Here is a 17410-nt window from a genome sequence, read left to right as displayed (position 1 = left end):
GGCTGTGTGAACTACCTTACCCTCATCTATGGCTTTGGTGACTGCCTCAAAGAAGTCGACCAGGTTCAGGAGGCAAGATCTGCCTTTCACAAACCTAAACTGGGAGGGGTCCAGAGTTTGGAGGTTACCAATGTCTTTGTTTATGAATTCCATGATGATACGTCCCATAGCCTTGCAAACCAGGCTCATCAGGCTAATAGGACGATAGTTCCCAGGATCAGTGGTGGCTCCCCCTTTGTGGAGTGGGATAACTATTGCTGTGCGCCATTCAGTGGGCACAAAGCCTGACGTGAGGCTATGATTGAACATGGTGCTTAGGTGGGGAGCCAGTTCATTCTGAAGTTCGTGTAAAATGCAGCCTGGGATGTTGTCATGGATGATGTGTTTTTGGCTTTAGAGAGCGCTTTTTACCTGTAAACTTGTGATTACAGGGACTTTGCATTCTTCCTGTATAGATATGGGCCCTTTATGGGGTGAGAGGGGGGTAAAGTTAGCACTGAACCTATCTGCCAGGATGTTGGCAATATCAGTTGGTTATATAATTTTTGTGCCATTGTGCTGTAACTCAGAGCAGATCTGGGTGTTGCCACTGAGATTCTTGACATAGCTATAGAATGCATTGTGGTTGTCCTTAGAATCAGTGGCAATCTTGTTTTCATAGCTAGCTTTGGAGGATCTTATAAGGGATCTCAGCTTCTTGCTGAGGCTGACCAGGGAGCTCCCCCACTCATGGGATTTTAATCTCTTTTGCAACGATTTCTTCCTTCTTTTGTAGAGTTTGTTTATGGCAGGGGACCACCATATTGGCTTCCTTTTTTGGAGGATAGCATCTTGGTTCTGTTTGGGATAGCACGATCCATGCACTCATGTAAGTGTTTATAGAGTGCATTTGTGTAGGATTCAGCAGTCATAACTGTATTGTCCATCTGCATGGGTGTCATGAAGTTCACCACTTCTGTCTTAAGAAGCATGAAGTTGGCTTTGGAGAATTTTTTTACCGTGGTTTCCTTAATGGGGGTGAGGGGTGGGGGCGGGAGCTGGATATCTAGAGTGATTAGCTTATGGTCGGATCTGACCACATAGGAGTTGACTTCAGGTGTGGAACACTGGTCACTCATGTTGGTAATGACTAGGTCTAGGATATTGTTGCCCCTGGTGGGGGTGTGGATAAGTTGATCCAGGGCATTGGAATTTATGAATTCCAGAAAGTGCTGAGGGAAGGTGTTGGTACATGAGTAGTTTTCCCAGTTAATGGTGGGGTAATTGAAATCGCCCAATATTAGGGTGTTTGGTTGAACCCTAATATTTTCCAGTATATCGAGAAAAGAGGAGTGGGAATCCTGGAGCATGGTGGGGGATCTGTAGCAAGCTACAATTTGAATTGTAGTTTTGCCCAGAGTTAGTTGCATTTGGATAACCTTGACTGCATTATGCTGAGCAACTAGCCTGGAGGTGTGGATATCCTTAATGAATATGGACACACCTCTGCCTTTGGTGTTCCTGTCCAGGTTAGATGGCCAAAAAGTGTGGTATGAGTTATAGCCTGGTAATGCAGGGGTGCTCTCTGGAGCCTTAAACCAGGTCTCAGTCACAGCACAGGCATCGATGTTCTCCATTTTAAGGAGTGCCTCGAGTGAGTGTATTTTGAGATTTAGACTTCTATTACTGAGTAGCATTACCCTCAGTTTCTGCTTGCCTGTTTCTGTTATGGTGATGAATTTTTCATTTGAACCTTGCCTAAAAAAGGCACTATTTTATCTTACTTTCCAATAATGTTACCTCTAGATTCTCTGATCTCCTGGGGTTCCAGTATCAGCAAAACCACATAATGGAATTATAGCCTTGTAATACAAATCATCCTATTTAACATTTTATTTAATTTTACAAAATACATAAACATACCTCAGAGCAGGTACACTGCAGGCAATACATGAAACCATGGGGTTCTAGATAAGGGTGCCAGCTCTGTCCTGGACTATATCTCTTGTTTTGAAAAGTACAGAACATATCAGAACCTGAAAAGCAAGAAAGGAAAAACACCATAAATCTTTAGAAATATTCTGGTGGACTAATACAGCTCCCTAGATTGCCAGTCTGATTATTACAGGTAGTATAATTACACAAGTAAACTAATAATTGCAATGGCTTTAAGTACTTCATAACCATAGCCCATACTGCATGCTTTCAAACATGACACTGTATAAGAAATGAAGAAATATATATAAACAAATGTAAACCGAGAGAGAGCGTATTCAAGTTTTATTATGTGTTAAATTAAGTGGCTACATCCACTAAAAGAAATCAATGCCATCCTGTCAAAAACAAACCCACCAAAGCTGTGAGTACAACTTGAAAATCTAATTTTTGCATTGTGGAGAAGACCTCTGTAACACCATGTGGCAGGTTTTGACCTCCACATCTCCTTACTTAAATGTAGTAACTCTACATTTATAAAATATCAGGGAAACAGTGACACTCTGAAAAAATGAAAGCACTACTCACAGATACTGCAGTTTCATAATAAAGCATGCAACACAAAACACTATCAGTAACAACACGCTTAGGGGAATGTAAATCAGGAGGATTATACTTGACAAGGAAGTTTCTTCTAACAAACTACTGACATTATGTATACTTACTACCAACCAGTTTTTATAAAACATTACTCTCATGCGTCTCAAGCATGCATGAAGTACAACACTAGTCATTGTGATGCATTTAATGAACACAGCAATGAAAAAGAAATACATGCTAAATGTCTCTCAGTGGGCCTTTATAACCATGTGGATGACAAGTGTTAGGCTGGAAATAAGTAATCACATTCTGGTTTTGTAAAACAACACTCTTAATCTTCTAACTTACAAAGTCAAATACACAATGTAATTCTTACCTACAGTAATCACATCACTTACACATTCTGACTATTAAAAAAACAAAACATTTCATCTTTACTTTCAGCACAAATGTTTTCTGACTATAAACTTATTGTTATTATTATTATTATTATTATTATTATTATTATTATTATTATTATTATTATTATGCTATAAACTTAGGCCATTGCGTTTACTATCTTCTATCAAACATTGCCCATACACTATCCAAAAATATTATTTTGTTGGACTATAAAAAGTTTTTTTTTAATTATTAGCAAATTAACCACATTAGTTGCTCAAAACATGATTGCTTATTATAATTCAAAGTGTAAAGAGATGATGATGAAATGTGGGGGAGGGTCAAATATCAGGGAGAGACTGGGATTTTAGATGCAGGCTTTTAAGGAGAACAACAACACTCATATAGAATGTTATAGTCATAAAATAGTAGAAGGTCTTCTAACAACTAAGCCAACATGGGAATGGAGGAAGGAGATTCTGCTGATAATATGACTGCAATTAGGTATACAGACAACAGGCAAGGGGGGTGGGAACATATTGGAGAAAACTGGTAAAGGAACCAAGGTATTGGGAACAAATAACTAGGGAGAAGGTAAAAGAATGGGAAGACATCAAGAACTTGTTTGGACTGCAGGCCAGATATTGCCTTCCATATCAAGGATTGATACCAAGAGTATAGGTAAAGAGAAAGAAATAGGATGATCTTAAATGAAAGCACTGGTAGAATTTGTAACAGAATCTAGAACAGAAACTATTAAGAAAGGAATAATTAGTAGACCATATAAAATATTGTATGATAACTATAATAATCAATCAGGGGAGGTTAAGAAATATTGGGAAGATAAATTAGGTAAGCAATTCACAAAGAAACAATGGGGGATATGTGTATGTCTCCCAAATATGCAACAAAATCTAGAAGATTTAGGATCATTGCCTGGAAGTGTTTACATAGATATTTTCTACCCCAAGTAGACTTCAAAGAATTTTTCCTCAGGTAGACAGCAAATGTTGGGGGTGTGATGGGGAAGAGAAAGGTAATTGGGAATATATTTTCTGGGAGTGTAATGAGTTAGCAGATTTTAAAGATTCCCCACAGACTGCTCTGTTGGAGATGCTGGGTGAGCAAATTGAAGTAACTAGGGAAATATTTTTTTCTGAGTTATGATACAAAATTGGAATTGCCTGGACATAGTAAGGCTTTGCTGAGTCTAATTATGATGACTGCCAAAAAAGCAATCACTAGGAAATGGAAATCAAAGTCCAAACCAACTTTACTAGAAGTAGTGAAGATAGTAACAGAGATAAAGCAACTGGAACTGGGATTATTAGAAAATGCAAAAAGTAGAAAAATGTATACCAACAACTGCAAAGGAGAGGCTCAGAGCGAACACCAATACAGCAACAAAAAAACAGAGCCAAACCACCACGGCTGTGTAGGATAATCAAGATACTGCTTCAGTAAAATGCACAAGTCTTTATTAAGGAGCTCAAAGTAAGTGCTTTCACGACCTCTGTGGTCGCTTCATCAGACTACATCAAGACCAACATTTCCTCAGCTTAAATGCATATATCAATTAACTACTTATAAATGAATCAAGTCTTTAAAAGACCCAATACATAAAAACAGTATATGATAAAAAAGCATAAGATATATGCATATATATATATATATATATATATATATATATATATATATATATATACAGAAAGCATATTAAATAATGATATAAAAAGGCATATTAAACAGTTAATAGCTACCTTGATGAAAATATATCACATTATAGATGAATATGTATAAATAAATATATATATATATATATATATATATATATATATATATATATATATGTATATATATATATATATATATATATATATATATATATATATATATATATATATATATATATATATATATATATAAGGAATATTTAAAAATGCATATCCATAGATATATCTGTGTCATTAGTGTTTTAAACTTCTTGCTTTAAGGAATGGCTTCAAATAAACCATTTCATTGATACCGGGTGGAGTGTATGCATTTAATTTAAGGATCCACTTTTGTTCTAAAGCTTCGGTGTGATTCTTAATATCCCCACCCCTCTTTCCTTCTAGCAAAATGTCCAACACAAAAAATTTAAAAATATGTGAAGTACCTTCTTGTTCTATATGTTTATAGAGAGCACTAGTAGTTTTACAATTATTAATATCCCTATAATGTTCTTGAATACACTCCTTAAGCATACGGTTCATCTTGCCTATGTAGTAGGCATTGCATGCTGTACAAAAGACAAAGTATACTAAGTTCTTAGTTTTACAATCAGTGTAATGTGTAGCCACTATTTCAAAGTTTGGAACCATATGACTGTATTTATAGCAGGAATGTACGTATTGACAGGCCGTGCAATTCCTGCATATATAAGTGCCTTTCCTTTGTGACACCTTGGTAAAACTGTTCTGTCTATCTAGATAGCATAATTGACGCTTAAGGTTTTTCTTATTCTTAAAAGCAAACCTAGGTGTATCATCCAGTATTCCATCTAATTCACCTATAGTCTTTAAAATATTCCAGTTCCATTTAAAGGCATCACAAAATGTCCCAATATCCCCAGAATATGTAAGTGGGAATCTAAGTTTATTTTGTTCACTAAGGTCATGTGCTATATTATGATCTACTCTATCCATGAACAGAGGTTTACCTCTGGAAAATCTTTCCAGCATTAATTCAGATACCTGTGTGCAGAACATCTCATGTGAATAACCTCTATTATTAAATTCATTCCCTAGGTCATTAAGTGCTGACTGAAGTTGGACCTCATCATTATGGAGTCTCATAGTTCTGAGTATCTGCCCTCTTACTACATTTTTACTAATAAATTTAGGATGCATGCTGCTTCTATGCAGCAATGCATTTCTCCTGGTAGGTGTCCTATATATACTTGTTTAAATGCCTAGGATGTCACTTTTCTTAAGTTTAACATCTAAAAAATCTATTTATTCTAGAGACACTTTACTAGTGAACTTAAGAAACGATGTCATGTTGTTCAAAAATTCAATGAAGATGTTGAGTTCATTTAATGTGCCTGTCCACAGGAGAAAAACATCATCCACAAATCGAATGTACCATTTCAGATGTGATTGAAAGTCTGGATGTGTCAGAAAAGAAGTGTTCTCCCATTCAGCTAAGGTTAGATTGGCGTAACTATTAGCACATGGTGCTTCACAGATTTTTAATTTTTTTGTTTTGGACATTTTGCTAGAAGGAAAGAGGGGTGAGGATATTAAGAATAGCACCGAAGTTTTAGAACAAAAGTGGATCCTTAAATTAAATGCATACACACCACCCGGTATCAATGAAATGGTTTCTTTGAAGCCATTCCTTAAAGCAAGAAGTTTAAAACACTAATGACAAAAATATATCTATGGATATGCATTTTTAAATATTCCTCATTTATATATATATATATATATATATATATATATATATATATATATATATATATATATATTATACATATTCATATATAATGTGATATATTTTCATCAAGATAGCTATTAACTGTTTAATATGCCTTTTTTATATCATTATTTAATATGCTTTCTGTATATATATATATATATATATATATATATATATATATATATATATATATATATATATATATATATATATATATATATATATGGATCTACCTGACTACATCGAAACTTCAAAAGAGCGAAAACGACTTCACGACACGACATAATCGACAGTTCACAAACACGACACCTCATACACTCGACACATCATAACAACAAACAAAACAAATCCCCTATCCAAAACCCACACACACAACACAAGCACACCAAAATCCTTACAAACCAACACTAACCCATACATACACAACTATCTACAACCCTAACCCAAACCCTTACCCTAAGGTCCGTCACTATCGACACTCACCTAACCCACTTAACCCTAACTCACTTAACCCACCCCTAACCCAAAAACTATCACTACTGCACCCTTACCTAACCCGCGCCCTAACCCTAACTCACTTATCCCACACCTATCCCTACAGACCGCCAACATCGCACACTTACCTTACTCGCACCCTTACCTAACCCGCGCCCTAACCCTAACTCACTTATCCCACCCCTATCCCTACACACCGTTAACATTGCACACTTACCTTACTCGCACCCTAATGTCCGTCACTACCGCATACTTACAAATCCTTTCCCCATCTCAGTGTTCTCAGCGTCGGTGTCTTCCTCCGTCGGTCTTCTGCCTTGTCGATCTTCTGGCGTCGGTGAAGTTGTTTTCGCTCTTCTGACGTTTTGACGTAGTCAGGTAGATCCATATATATATATATATATATATATATATATATGCATATATCTTATGCTTTTTTATCATATACTGTTTTTATGTACTGGGTCTTTTAATGACTTCATTAATTTATAAGTAGTTAATTGATATATGCATTTAAGCTGAGGAAATGTTGGTCTTGTTGTAGTCTGATGAAGCGACCACAGAGGTCGTGAAAGTGCTTACTCTGAGCTCCTTAATAAAGACTTTTGCATTTTACTGAAGCAGTATCGTGATTATCCTACACAGCCGTGGTGGTTTGGCTCTGCTTTTTTGTTGCATCAGTAGAAAATGGTAGGAGTAAATTATATGGGAAAAAATGAGAAATATGCCATCAATACATGCAGAGAAGGAATGAGGTTTAAAAGAAGACAGGAGTTGAACGAGCTGTGTAATGGTTGACTTAACAATGACTGGATATGTTAAAAGTGATGTATAATGTTTGCAGCTACAGTTGTGTCGGCATGGTTTAGAATGTATAATGTTTTCACCTGAGATTGTGTCATTATGGTTTATTTTCCATTTATATAAATGTAACATGGCCTATGTCATACATGATATTTTAATAACGATGTTTCTTGTTAAAAAAAAAAAAACTTGATGCTTATTTTTTTCCCTTGCACATGGGCGCTTGATGAAGATTTTCACTGCTGGTCTATATCTGCTGCTGTTAAGTATAAAGGACTGGAGAATAGCATTCAGTGAGTATCCTGTGATCATAGCATCTAAGAGAAATCTCAGGCCTAATTATTTATTTATTTTACCAATATCTAGTTCTTTGAATTCTAGTGATCATGTTGTAAGTATAGTAATGAAAAGGTGCTGGAAGGGCTTGCACTTGTGCAAAAACACTTGTTTCTGACAGTGAGTATAGACCATTTGCAAGAAACATTTTTGCATGGAATACTTGCATATTTTCTAAAAACCTGCTTGAAATCATAATATCAGAATAAATTCCACATCATGGAAAATCTCTTTCTTCTTCTCCAGGCCAGGTAAATCTAGAATAGGCAAAGGAGTCTTCCTTGCTCAACTTGAATACAGACTCCCCATCATAACCTCAGCCTCTAAAAAAACCTCTTCCATCCATCACTGCACCACCTTCTCCAAGACTAGACATCTCTCAGTCTCTGACAGAGCTGAGCTACTCCTGGGGACTCTTTTCTTTCAGACTTGTTCAGTCAGGTGCCTTTCTGCCTTCTGCTGGCAAATTCCACTATGAAATCACCCCCTACAGCCTTTCCCAATTAACTTCCTCGTTCCAGACCCCCAAAACCAAACTGCACTGTACTGACTATTCATTCTCCTTTCTTGAACCCAAACTCTGGCAATCCCTCCTCCCTCACATAAAAGAAATCTCTTTCCCCACTTAAAGAACATAGCTCAAAAGACTCCATCAAAAATCTGACTATAAGTCTGACTGCAAGTGCTTTTCCACTGGGGACATCACCTACCCCTCCATCACTAACATCACTTCTCCTTCAACCCTCTGTTCTCACATACTGTTTATCCTCCCATATTTACTAGCAAAAATGAATCTAAATTTATTTTCCATTTGTTTACTATTATTTGATCATTGTTTCAATTATTTGTGAGACTCCTCCTCTTGATTACTCCATATTCGTTAGTTTTAGTTTTCCTTTTTAGTAAACTTTTTCACCCAGTCTGTGCCCCAAAATGATCTTCTGTAATCAATATACTTCCCTGATACACAAGCTAAAAAAATATTTAAATGTAGTCACATGCAAAAAGATCAAGATAAATGCAGTCACATGCAAAACTATAATATCAAGATAACTGATGTGAAGCAGTCTGCTGTTAATAACTCTTCAGGAGTACTGTATCTAGATGGTTTATGAAGATGAACAAATCCAGCCCATAATCACTCTACAAGAGATGGCACTAAAATCAGTTCCACTTAAGGAAGTACTAAGGTTACAGGAGCTAGGTGAAGAAATCAATCACGTGGTGCTGTAGACCAAAACAAGCTTCCAATAACCAGCCATGGATGCACTCCATTTTATCAACAGGAGAAGGTGGTATAAAAGTTCTGAGAATAAATGGAAGTTCTCCTAGCAATCACTGTTGTGGAAAACAGGCAATATAATTCCTTTCTTAACTGAAATGGCCAGTCTTTTTCCATCTAATAATGTGATCATTGCATCATAGTTGAACAGTTAAAGCATACAGAAAGATAGTAATTTCAGGAGCAAGAGACAGGTGAATGCACCCTTAGCTCAAGCAGGTGTTAGTATTCTACTGACCATTAATTCAGTTTTCTGTTGTAAAATTGCAGATGGAGAAATAAAACACATTTGCATGAAAAGAAACAGAATAATTTGACCCAAGTTGTCAAGCAACCATGAGATATGTAGCAAGAGAACACTTATGTGTATACTGTGGTCATTTGAAATGTTCCTTGTGTGACATTTACAGCCATGTTAGTATATCCTATAGAACGTTTTACACATATTATGTAAGCATAAGCGGGTGCTTGCAAATCACATGACACTGTTATGACAAATGATTCTTTCACAGAGTACCTCTTTGTTTAGCATGCTTTGCACTATTTGAGGCACTAACCCTTAAATGTAAAGGGAATGTTGCTGCTATGTGCAGAAAGGTGCCAGATGTTCTCAGTATATTTGTCATGCTCTGTTTACAGTACAATATGATTCGTAGGCAAGTATTAAGCTAGCTGCAATTGTGGGCCATTTTAAGACTAGTCAATTTCCCTTTCAAGGGTGAGAATCAAACCATGTACCTTGTCATACCTCTCAACTGTCCAGATTTTTGCAGAATGTCTAGATTTTTGCCTCATATTTTTGATCTGTTCCTCATAACATTTGCAGTTTTCTGGCTTTTTGTGGCAAATCAGTGAGGACTGAATTCACTAAATAATTGCAGATATTTGAGTTTCAGACTTCATATCCTTCAGAACATGCATGGTAACACAAAACCTTTTCTTCTAACAACTTTATAAAAGTAATATTTAAAATGTGCCCCTTTTTTGGGGGCTTTGTCCCCCCATTTTTTGGGCTTTGTCCAGATTTTTTGTGGTAAGAGATTGAGAGCAATATTCTGAGTTAAACATCTTAACCAATATACTGACCTGCAACCCTGGTAACAGTGACATTGCTGCTGTTGGGTATGTTTCATAACCTTTTGTCTGTTTTGGTAGCAGAGGAGCACTCTTTGAGGTATAAGCAAGACATTAATTGTTTTTTAAATCTTATGTTGCCTAATGGCATCAATAAGTTATAGAAATAATTGTTTCAGTGTAAAATAAATGTCAAAGTCAAAAGATGGAAATGGAGGAAAAAAACAATAAGAACGTCAATGATCTCCATGCATATGCTTTTCTTAAATAACTTTCGATTTACTAAGTTGTCAAACAGTCTTAAGTTGTGAGTTTTTAAAACAAAAGTTGTAGTTGCATTAGACAATTATATTCACTTTAACTTAAAAAAGCAGATTCCTTTTTGAGAAATTATCCAATTAACACTAAAATATTGTCTTCAATTTTTTTTTCAAGTTAAAGTAGTGACATTTTTTCTTGCATTTTTTACTAAATTTTGTATCAGTGACTTCTTACCTTTCAACCATCACAACTGCTAACTATAATAGGTCTTAGATGTGCACTTCCTCACATCTTACTAAATTATTTAACCACAGCAGGAAAGTAGATTAGAAATTTGGTAACACATTGTTGTAAAACATAAATAGCAAATTACAATTAAAGAGAAAAAAAATATTATTATTTAATCCATGATGATGAAAATGTACTGGTCATGTTGTGAAGCAAGTGTAAGTTACAAACCTTTGGAGTGGTTATAACTTCATTACCATACACAATACCATATTATACAGTTTTGATGCAAAAAGTGTGCTGATTTTGTGTTTTATTTTGTTGAGAAGGATGCCCCTGAATTTTTTCTTTGAGCGGAAAACCCCTGTCATGACAGAATGAAAATCTGAGCCTACAATGCCAGACTACCTAAATTAATATATAAGCTCCTGTATTTTCATGTTAATTGTAAAGTTCTGACCCTGGGAACTATAGAACCAGAAGCTTAACCAGTCTTATCTGCAAGGCCATGGAGAGAATTGTCACAGACCTTGTGATGATAGGAGGCACTGCCAACCATGCTAGAAGTAGGGCAATGGATGTATGACTTATGCCAGCATAGCTAGCTGGAATTTTGTAAATAATTATGTAATTTCTATATCAAGCTGATTTGTACAGATGCTTGTGCTGAAAATGTATTTGTGAGGTTTGCTTGTGTTAAAATGTATCAACAGTGCACCCTGCTGGAATGAAAAGAAATGTACATATGTTTTTGTAACTGAATTAAATGTATATGTTTTAGTTGAGGATACTGGAACAGCAGAAGTTAACTAGCTAGCTTACTTTAAGAAAAATAATGGAAATGGAAATGAGCTGTTAAACTATTAAAAAGGCACACCACAGTGCTGAATAGGACCAGAGATGGTGGGTCTGGAAGAAGCCTTTGTTCATTAGCTCACTAAAAAGAAGGGATGCTGAGGCTCTGTCATAAACATTTAGATGTGTATTGTAGCCATATATGCTAAATTTGTGTCTCAGCTTCAAAGGGGGATACTGTGAGAACATAGAGTCAGGTGACCCGATGAGGTCATTCTGCAAGCCATCTTGGATATTATATTTTACAGGGAGTAATCTCTGAGTATTGAGTATTCTGTTTTGGGGAACCTGACTAGAAAGACTGCTCACATATTTCATTGTGCCTTGCTCTATCAAGTAAGTTATTAGGGAATAGCAATTCTCCTAGATTCAGTCAGGAATATAATGAAGCTTAGTTTAGAGATTGTTTTTTTTTATTTGTATGAATCTGTCCATCAATGTTATTTTCAATATTTCCTATGATTTGAACTCTGTGGTTTACTGTGAATATATATTTAGCATTTTTTGTTCTTTTATTATTTTATTATTAAATATATTTAAACTTTTCATTGTGGCTGGTCCTTTTTTAGAAAATATTTAAGTTTTGACAACATTTGCACATGTTTATTTGGTGATAACTCTGGATACTCCTGAAAGCCTTGCTGTTTGGTCAATATTACCAGTTGTATTAATATTAATTTCACTCAGCATAATTGGATAGCCTTTTAAGAAACTTATAGTAATTGACTGGTGTCAGTGAATCTACCTTATAGTCTATGCAAAGCTGGTAGAGCAGTTCATCTGTGCCAGCCTTTTCCAGGTGTGTGTGTTTGTGTCAGCTACTTGGGGCAGGGACCTGAAGCACTGGTTTTATAGTGCCAGTGGGGGGCCTTATTTGGGGACCTGGGGAGAGACAAATAGAGACAACGACACCCCAGGAAGAATATGTGCCCTTTGTGCTCTTAAGGGAAATTGTGCTTGATGCAGAGATGTCTGCATATGGAAATACTGAGTGTATCCATTTGTATTCCAAGTGCACATATGTCTCCAGTGTCAGTGGTGAGGATTCAGGCTCCTTGATTACTGGCCTAGTGTGGGGGCATCACATATTGGTGAACAGTGGTGTGGATATTGAATTTCTGTAGCTTGTAAGTAGATGTCACTAAAGAAGGTGTTTGTACTCTCAGCAGCCACAAAATAGACATTCAGAGTTTCATATCACAATAGGTTTATGTATTTACTTTTTGTTAGCTTAGTTAGTCAGGGAGACCAGGCAAGGATGTCAGCAGAGGATTATGTCAAGCTGACAAGGAACCACTTGTCTGAGATGTGCCAAGCCAAAGGGCTGGTGCATGCTAACCTGACTAAAGGGGAAATGATTGCAGCCTCAATCACAGCCGCAGCAGAGACCAGCAACCAGGAGGACAACTAGTCTGACACTGGGGATGTACAGCTCACAGAAACAAGACAGTTCAACTTTTCCTCAGAGGACTTAAAAATCCATCTGAAGTTAAAGAGACTTGAACTGAAGGCCAAACGTTTGGAACTACAATCATCATAGAGACTGCTGTGTTTGGAGGCTGAAGAAAATGAGAAACTGCGGCATTTGGAGGCTGAAGAAAAGGAGAAGCAGTGTCAACATGAGACAGATATGCTAACTCTTCACTAGGATCATGGAGGTAATGGGAAAAGGAATAACTGAACCATAGAAACAATATAGGTTACTAAATTCCTTCCACAATTTACAGTATGTGATAATTTTGATAGTTTTATTCATATAGTTGAAAGGGTATATAAACAATATAATGCTGACCAAGGACTCTGGGTACAGTTCCTGACCCCCTTACTCCATGGGAAAGCTGCAACTGCTGTTTCTAAATTGTCTGATACTGACTGCTTAAACTAAGATACAGTTAAAAATGTTTATTGGAATGCTTTAAGTAACACCTGCAGCTTACAGAAAAAAAGTTTTGTGAGCACAGATGCAAGGCAGATGAAAGTGTTTGTGATTATATTGCTGAGTTAAGCACTTATTTTCATAGGTGGGTGAGTGGGCTTCAGGTCACCACTTTTCAAGGGCTGGCAGACCTTTTGGTGAAGGAACAAGCCCTTAGCACTCTGCTGGTTGGCAGACAGGGAATGTAGCTCTGCAGATGAGCTGGAGAATGGGGGATCTCTGCTTAGCAAGCAGGGCATCAATGAACCAGAAAGGGATACCCAGTTCTGCACATAGATATAATGGTGGGCAGCCTAAACCACCCCAACAGAGTCTGCCAGTAACAGGGGAAGCGGTACATGGCCAGAATCAAGGGTTAAATGTTTTAAATGCAACCAGTGGGGCCATATAGCATATAGATGTCCACAGAGGCAAGGTGGGGGAGCCAGCAAGTGGGAATAACAGAATGCCAGTGGTAAGTTGTCTGAAGACAACAGTGGTATCCAAACTACCACCAGAGTTTGTATTCTATATTGGTGAATGGAAAACAGGCAACTGCCAAAAGAGACACATCATCTGATATAACCTTTGTGAAGCCTGCAGTGGTTAAAGAGGAGCAGTACTTGCTTGGGCAGTCCACTCCAGTCAGAGCTTTAGAAGGGATCCCATTCCAAATGCCTTTGGCCAGGATTCACCTTGACTTGGAGGGTGGAAAAGGAAGCAAGCAAGTAGGTGTGTTTGAGGATATCCCTGCAGATGTCTTGATAGGGAATAGTTTTAATAATAGAGTACCTTCTGTGTATGCAGTGACACTCAGTCAGGCTTGGAGAAAGGCATGTGGATCTGGTAGCCTTGAGAAGACCCAGACAGACCTCATCCCTGAAGCCAGGACTGGTGATGTGGCTAATTCAGGGAGGGAGATACCCTGTAGCAGTGAGCTGGAAGATGAGCCACAGTTGCTGGTAGGTACTGATGCTCCTTTGGACAGGGAAACTGCAAGGGCAGAGGTGAGTGGTAGTACCCAGGCTGACAGTGAGGCACTGCTGTCAGAGGATACCAGACTTCCTATGGAAGTGGAGCTGGGAAGGGTTACAAAGAGAGAGTTGAGACAGACTCACCTCTCAGACCCTACATTATAAGGCTTGAGGGAGATAGCTTGGGTGGTGCCTGATTCTCAAGGAAAAGGGGGGGTCTGCATACTGGAACAAAGAGTTACTTTATAGAGAGTGGACCCCTGAGGGAGGGATAGAAGGTGATGTAATACAGCAGTTGGTACTGCCTACAGCCTACTGTCTGGCATTTCTAGCCATACCCCATGACATTCCTTTTGCAGGTCATATGGGCATAAAGCATACCAAGAGACATATTATGCAGAACTTTTATTGGCCTGGGATTGCTAGGAATATAACAGAGCACTGCACGACCTGTGAGCGGTACAAAAATTAGGCAAGGTAGGAGACAAGGTAAAAACTCCTTTGATGCCTTTGCCTGTGATTGAGGAGTCATTTTAGAGGGTAGCTATGGATATTTTGGGGCCTCTGAGTACCCCAAGTTCCACAGGGAAGAAGTATATCTTAGTGGTAGTGGATTATGCTACTAGATACCGTGAGGCAGTAGCTCTGCCCTCCATTGAAGCAGAGAAGGTGGCAAATGCTTTGCTAGAGATTCTCAGCAGGGTAGGTTTCCCATGAGAAATACTGACTGACAGAGGTTCCAATTTCATGTTAGACCTGCTGCCTTGTCTGTGCGAGTGCTGTGGGGTGAAGCACCTAAAGACAACTCTCTACCATCCACAGACTAATGGTCTTGTGGAGAGTTTAAACTCTACACTAAAGGCCATGCTACAGGCATTTGCAGACCAGTTTAAGAGAGAGTGGGGCAAATATTTGCCCAATCTGTTGTTTTCTTACAGTGAGGTACCCCAAGAATCCACAGGTTTTTCACCCTTTGAGTTGTTGTATGGGCATAGGGTGATGGAGCCTATAGATTTAATTCGGGATGAGTGAGAGGGTGAGTGTGAATCTCACAAGGAGTCTGTTGTGGCATATGTCCTAAACCTCAGGACATGGCTTAGGGAGCTCATGGGCTTGGCCTAGGAGAACCTTGCAGGAGCCCAACAGCATAAAAAGCTCTGGTATGACATTAATGCTCGAGCAAGAGAGTATGCTGTGGGACAGCAGGTGATAGTGCTCATTCCTGTCAGACACAACAACCTGCAGGCAGCTTGGGAGGGACCCTTCAAAGTGATAAGGAAAGTCAGTGATGTTAACTACATGGTAGAACTGCTAGGCAGGATGCAGGGGCACAAATTGTACCATGTTATCATTATGAAACCTTACCATAATAGGGAGGCCCTTCTGCTGAGTGTTTGAAGTGGATGGCAGGAAGAGTCTGAGAGGGATCTGGTGACTGTTCTCCTAAGTGAGGCTCAGACTGACACCTCAGTGGAAGGGGTAGCAATAGCCCAGTGGCTATCCCCTACCCAGGTTTGAGAAATCAGAGCAGTGTTACAGGAATTTGGGGACATGTTCACTGGGAAACCAGGATGCATCCACCTGGTGCAGCACCATGTGGATACAGGGCCCCAAGGACCTATCAAGCAGGCCCCTTACAGACAGACTCTGAGGGAGCAGATACAGTGGACATAATAAGTTTACACACCCCTGTTAAAATGCCAGGTATTTGTTATACAAAAATATGAGACCACAATAAATCATTTCAAAACTTTTTCCAACTTTAATGTGGCCTATAACCTACACAATTCAATTAAAAAACAAACAAATCTGTTAGGAAAAAATATAAAAAATAAAAAAGTACAATAAGCTGGTTGCATAAGTGTGCACAACCGTAAACTAATATTTTGTTGAAGCCCCTTTTGATTTAATTACAACATTCAGTCTTCTTGGGTACACATCTGCCATCAATTAAAAAGACTCTGATTATCCCCAAATATAGTTCAGCTGTCCTAGTACGATTTTCCTGACATTTACTCAGTTGCCTGCTTCAACAAAAGCCATGGTTTACAGAGAGCTTACAAAGCATCAAATGGATCTCATTGTTAAAAGGTATCAGTCAGGAGAAGGGTACAAAAAAATTTCCACAGCATTGGATATACCATGGAACACAGTGAAGACACTCATCAAACAGTGAAGAAAATATGGGACAGCAGTGACTTTGCAAAGAACTGGACATCCCTCCAATATTGATGAAAAGACAAGACGAAAACTGTTCAGAGAGGCTGCCGAGAGACCTACAGCAACTGTGAATGAGCTGCTGGAATTTCTGTCAAGTACTGGTTGTGTACTACATGTGAAAACAAGCTCCCGTATTCTCCACATGCCTGGGCTATGGGGTAGGGTTGCAAGACGGAAGCCTTTTCTTACACAGAAAAACATCCAGGCCCAGCTAAAATTTGCAAAACAATACATCAAGTCACACAAAAGCATTTGGGAAAATGTGTTCTGTTCTGATGAGACCAAGGTTGAACTTTTTGGGTCACAATTCCAAAAGGTACATTTGGTGCAGCATGGTAATAGCAGTATCATACTTTGGAGTTACTTTTCTTCAGCTGGAACTGGGGCTTTAGTCAAGGTGGAGGGAATTATGAACAGTTCCAAATACCAGTCACTTCTGGCCCAAAACCTTCAAGCGTCTGCTAGAAAGCTGAAGATGAAGAGGCATTACACCTTTCAACATGACAATGACTCCAAGCATACATCCAAATCAACAAGAGAATGGCTTCACCAGAAGAAAATTAAAGTTTTGGAATGGCCCAGCCAGAGCCCAGACCTCAATCCAATAGA

At 38.2% G+C, this 17410-nt stretch overlaps 1 protein-coding gene across 1 annotated transcript in view; it reads right to left on the bottom strand.

Moving 5' to 3' along the window:
• CHRDL2 (chordin like 2) overlaps positions 1-17410 on the bottom strand; it is a 714636-nt gene that overhangs the window by 575131 nt on the left and 122095 nt on the right. Inside the window, exon 2 of the mRNA XM_044072677.1 lies at positions 1903-2015. Coding sequence (XP_043928612.1) covers positions 1903-2015 — 113 coding nt within the window. The remainder of the gene's footprint in view (positions 1-1902; positions 2016-17410) is intronic.

Source organism: Protopterus annectens, chromosome 5.part0 (genome assembly GCF_019279795.1).
Source record: "Protopterus annectens isolate FY-2018-M chromosome 5.part0, PAN1.0, whole genome shotgun sequence".
Taxonomy (NCBI): Eukaryota; Metazoa; Chordata; order Ceratodontiformes; family Protopteridae; genus Protopterus; species Protopterus annectens.
The sequence above is the reverse complement of the archived record's forward strand: the minus strand, read 5'-3'. Positions and strand labels throughout refer to the sequence as shown.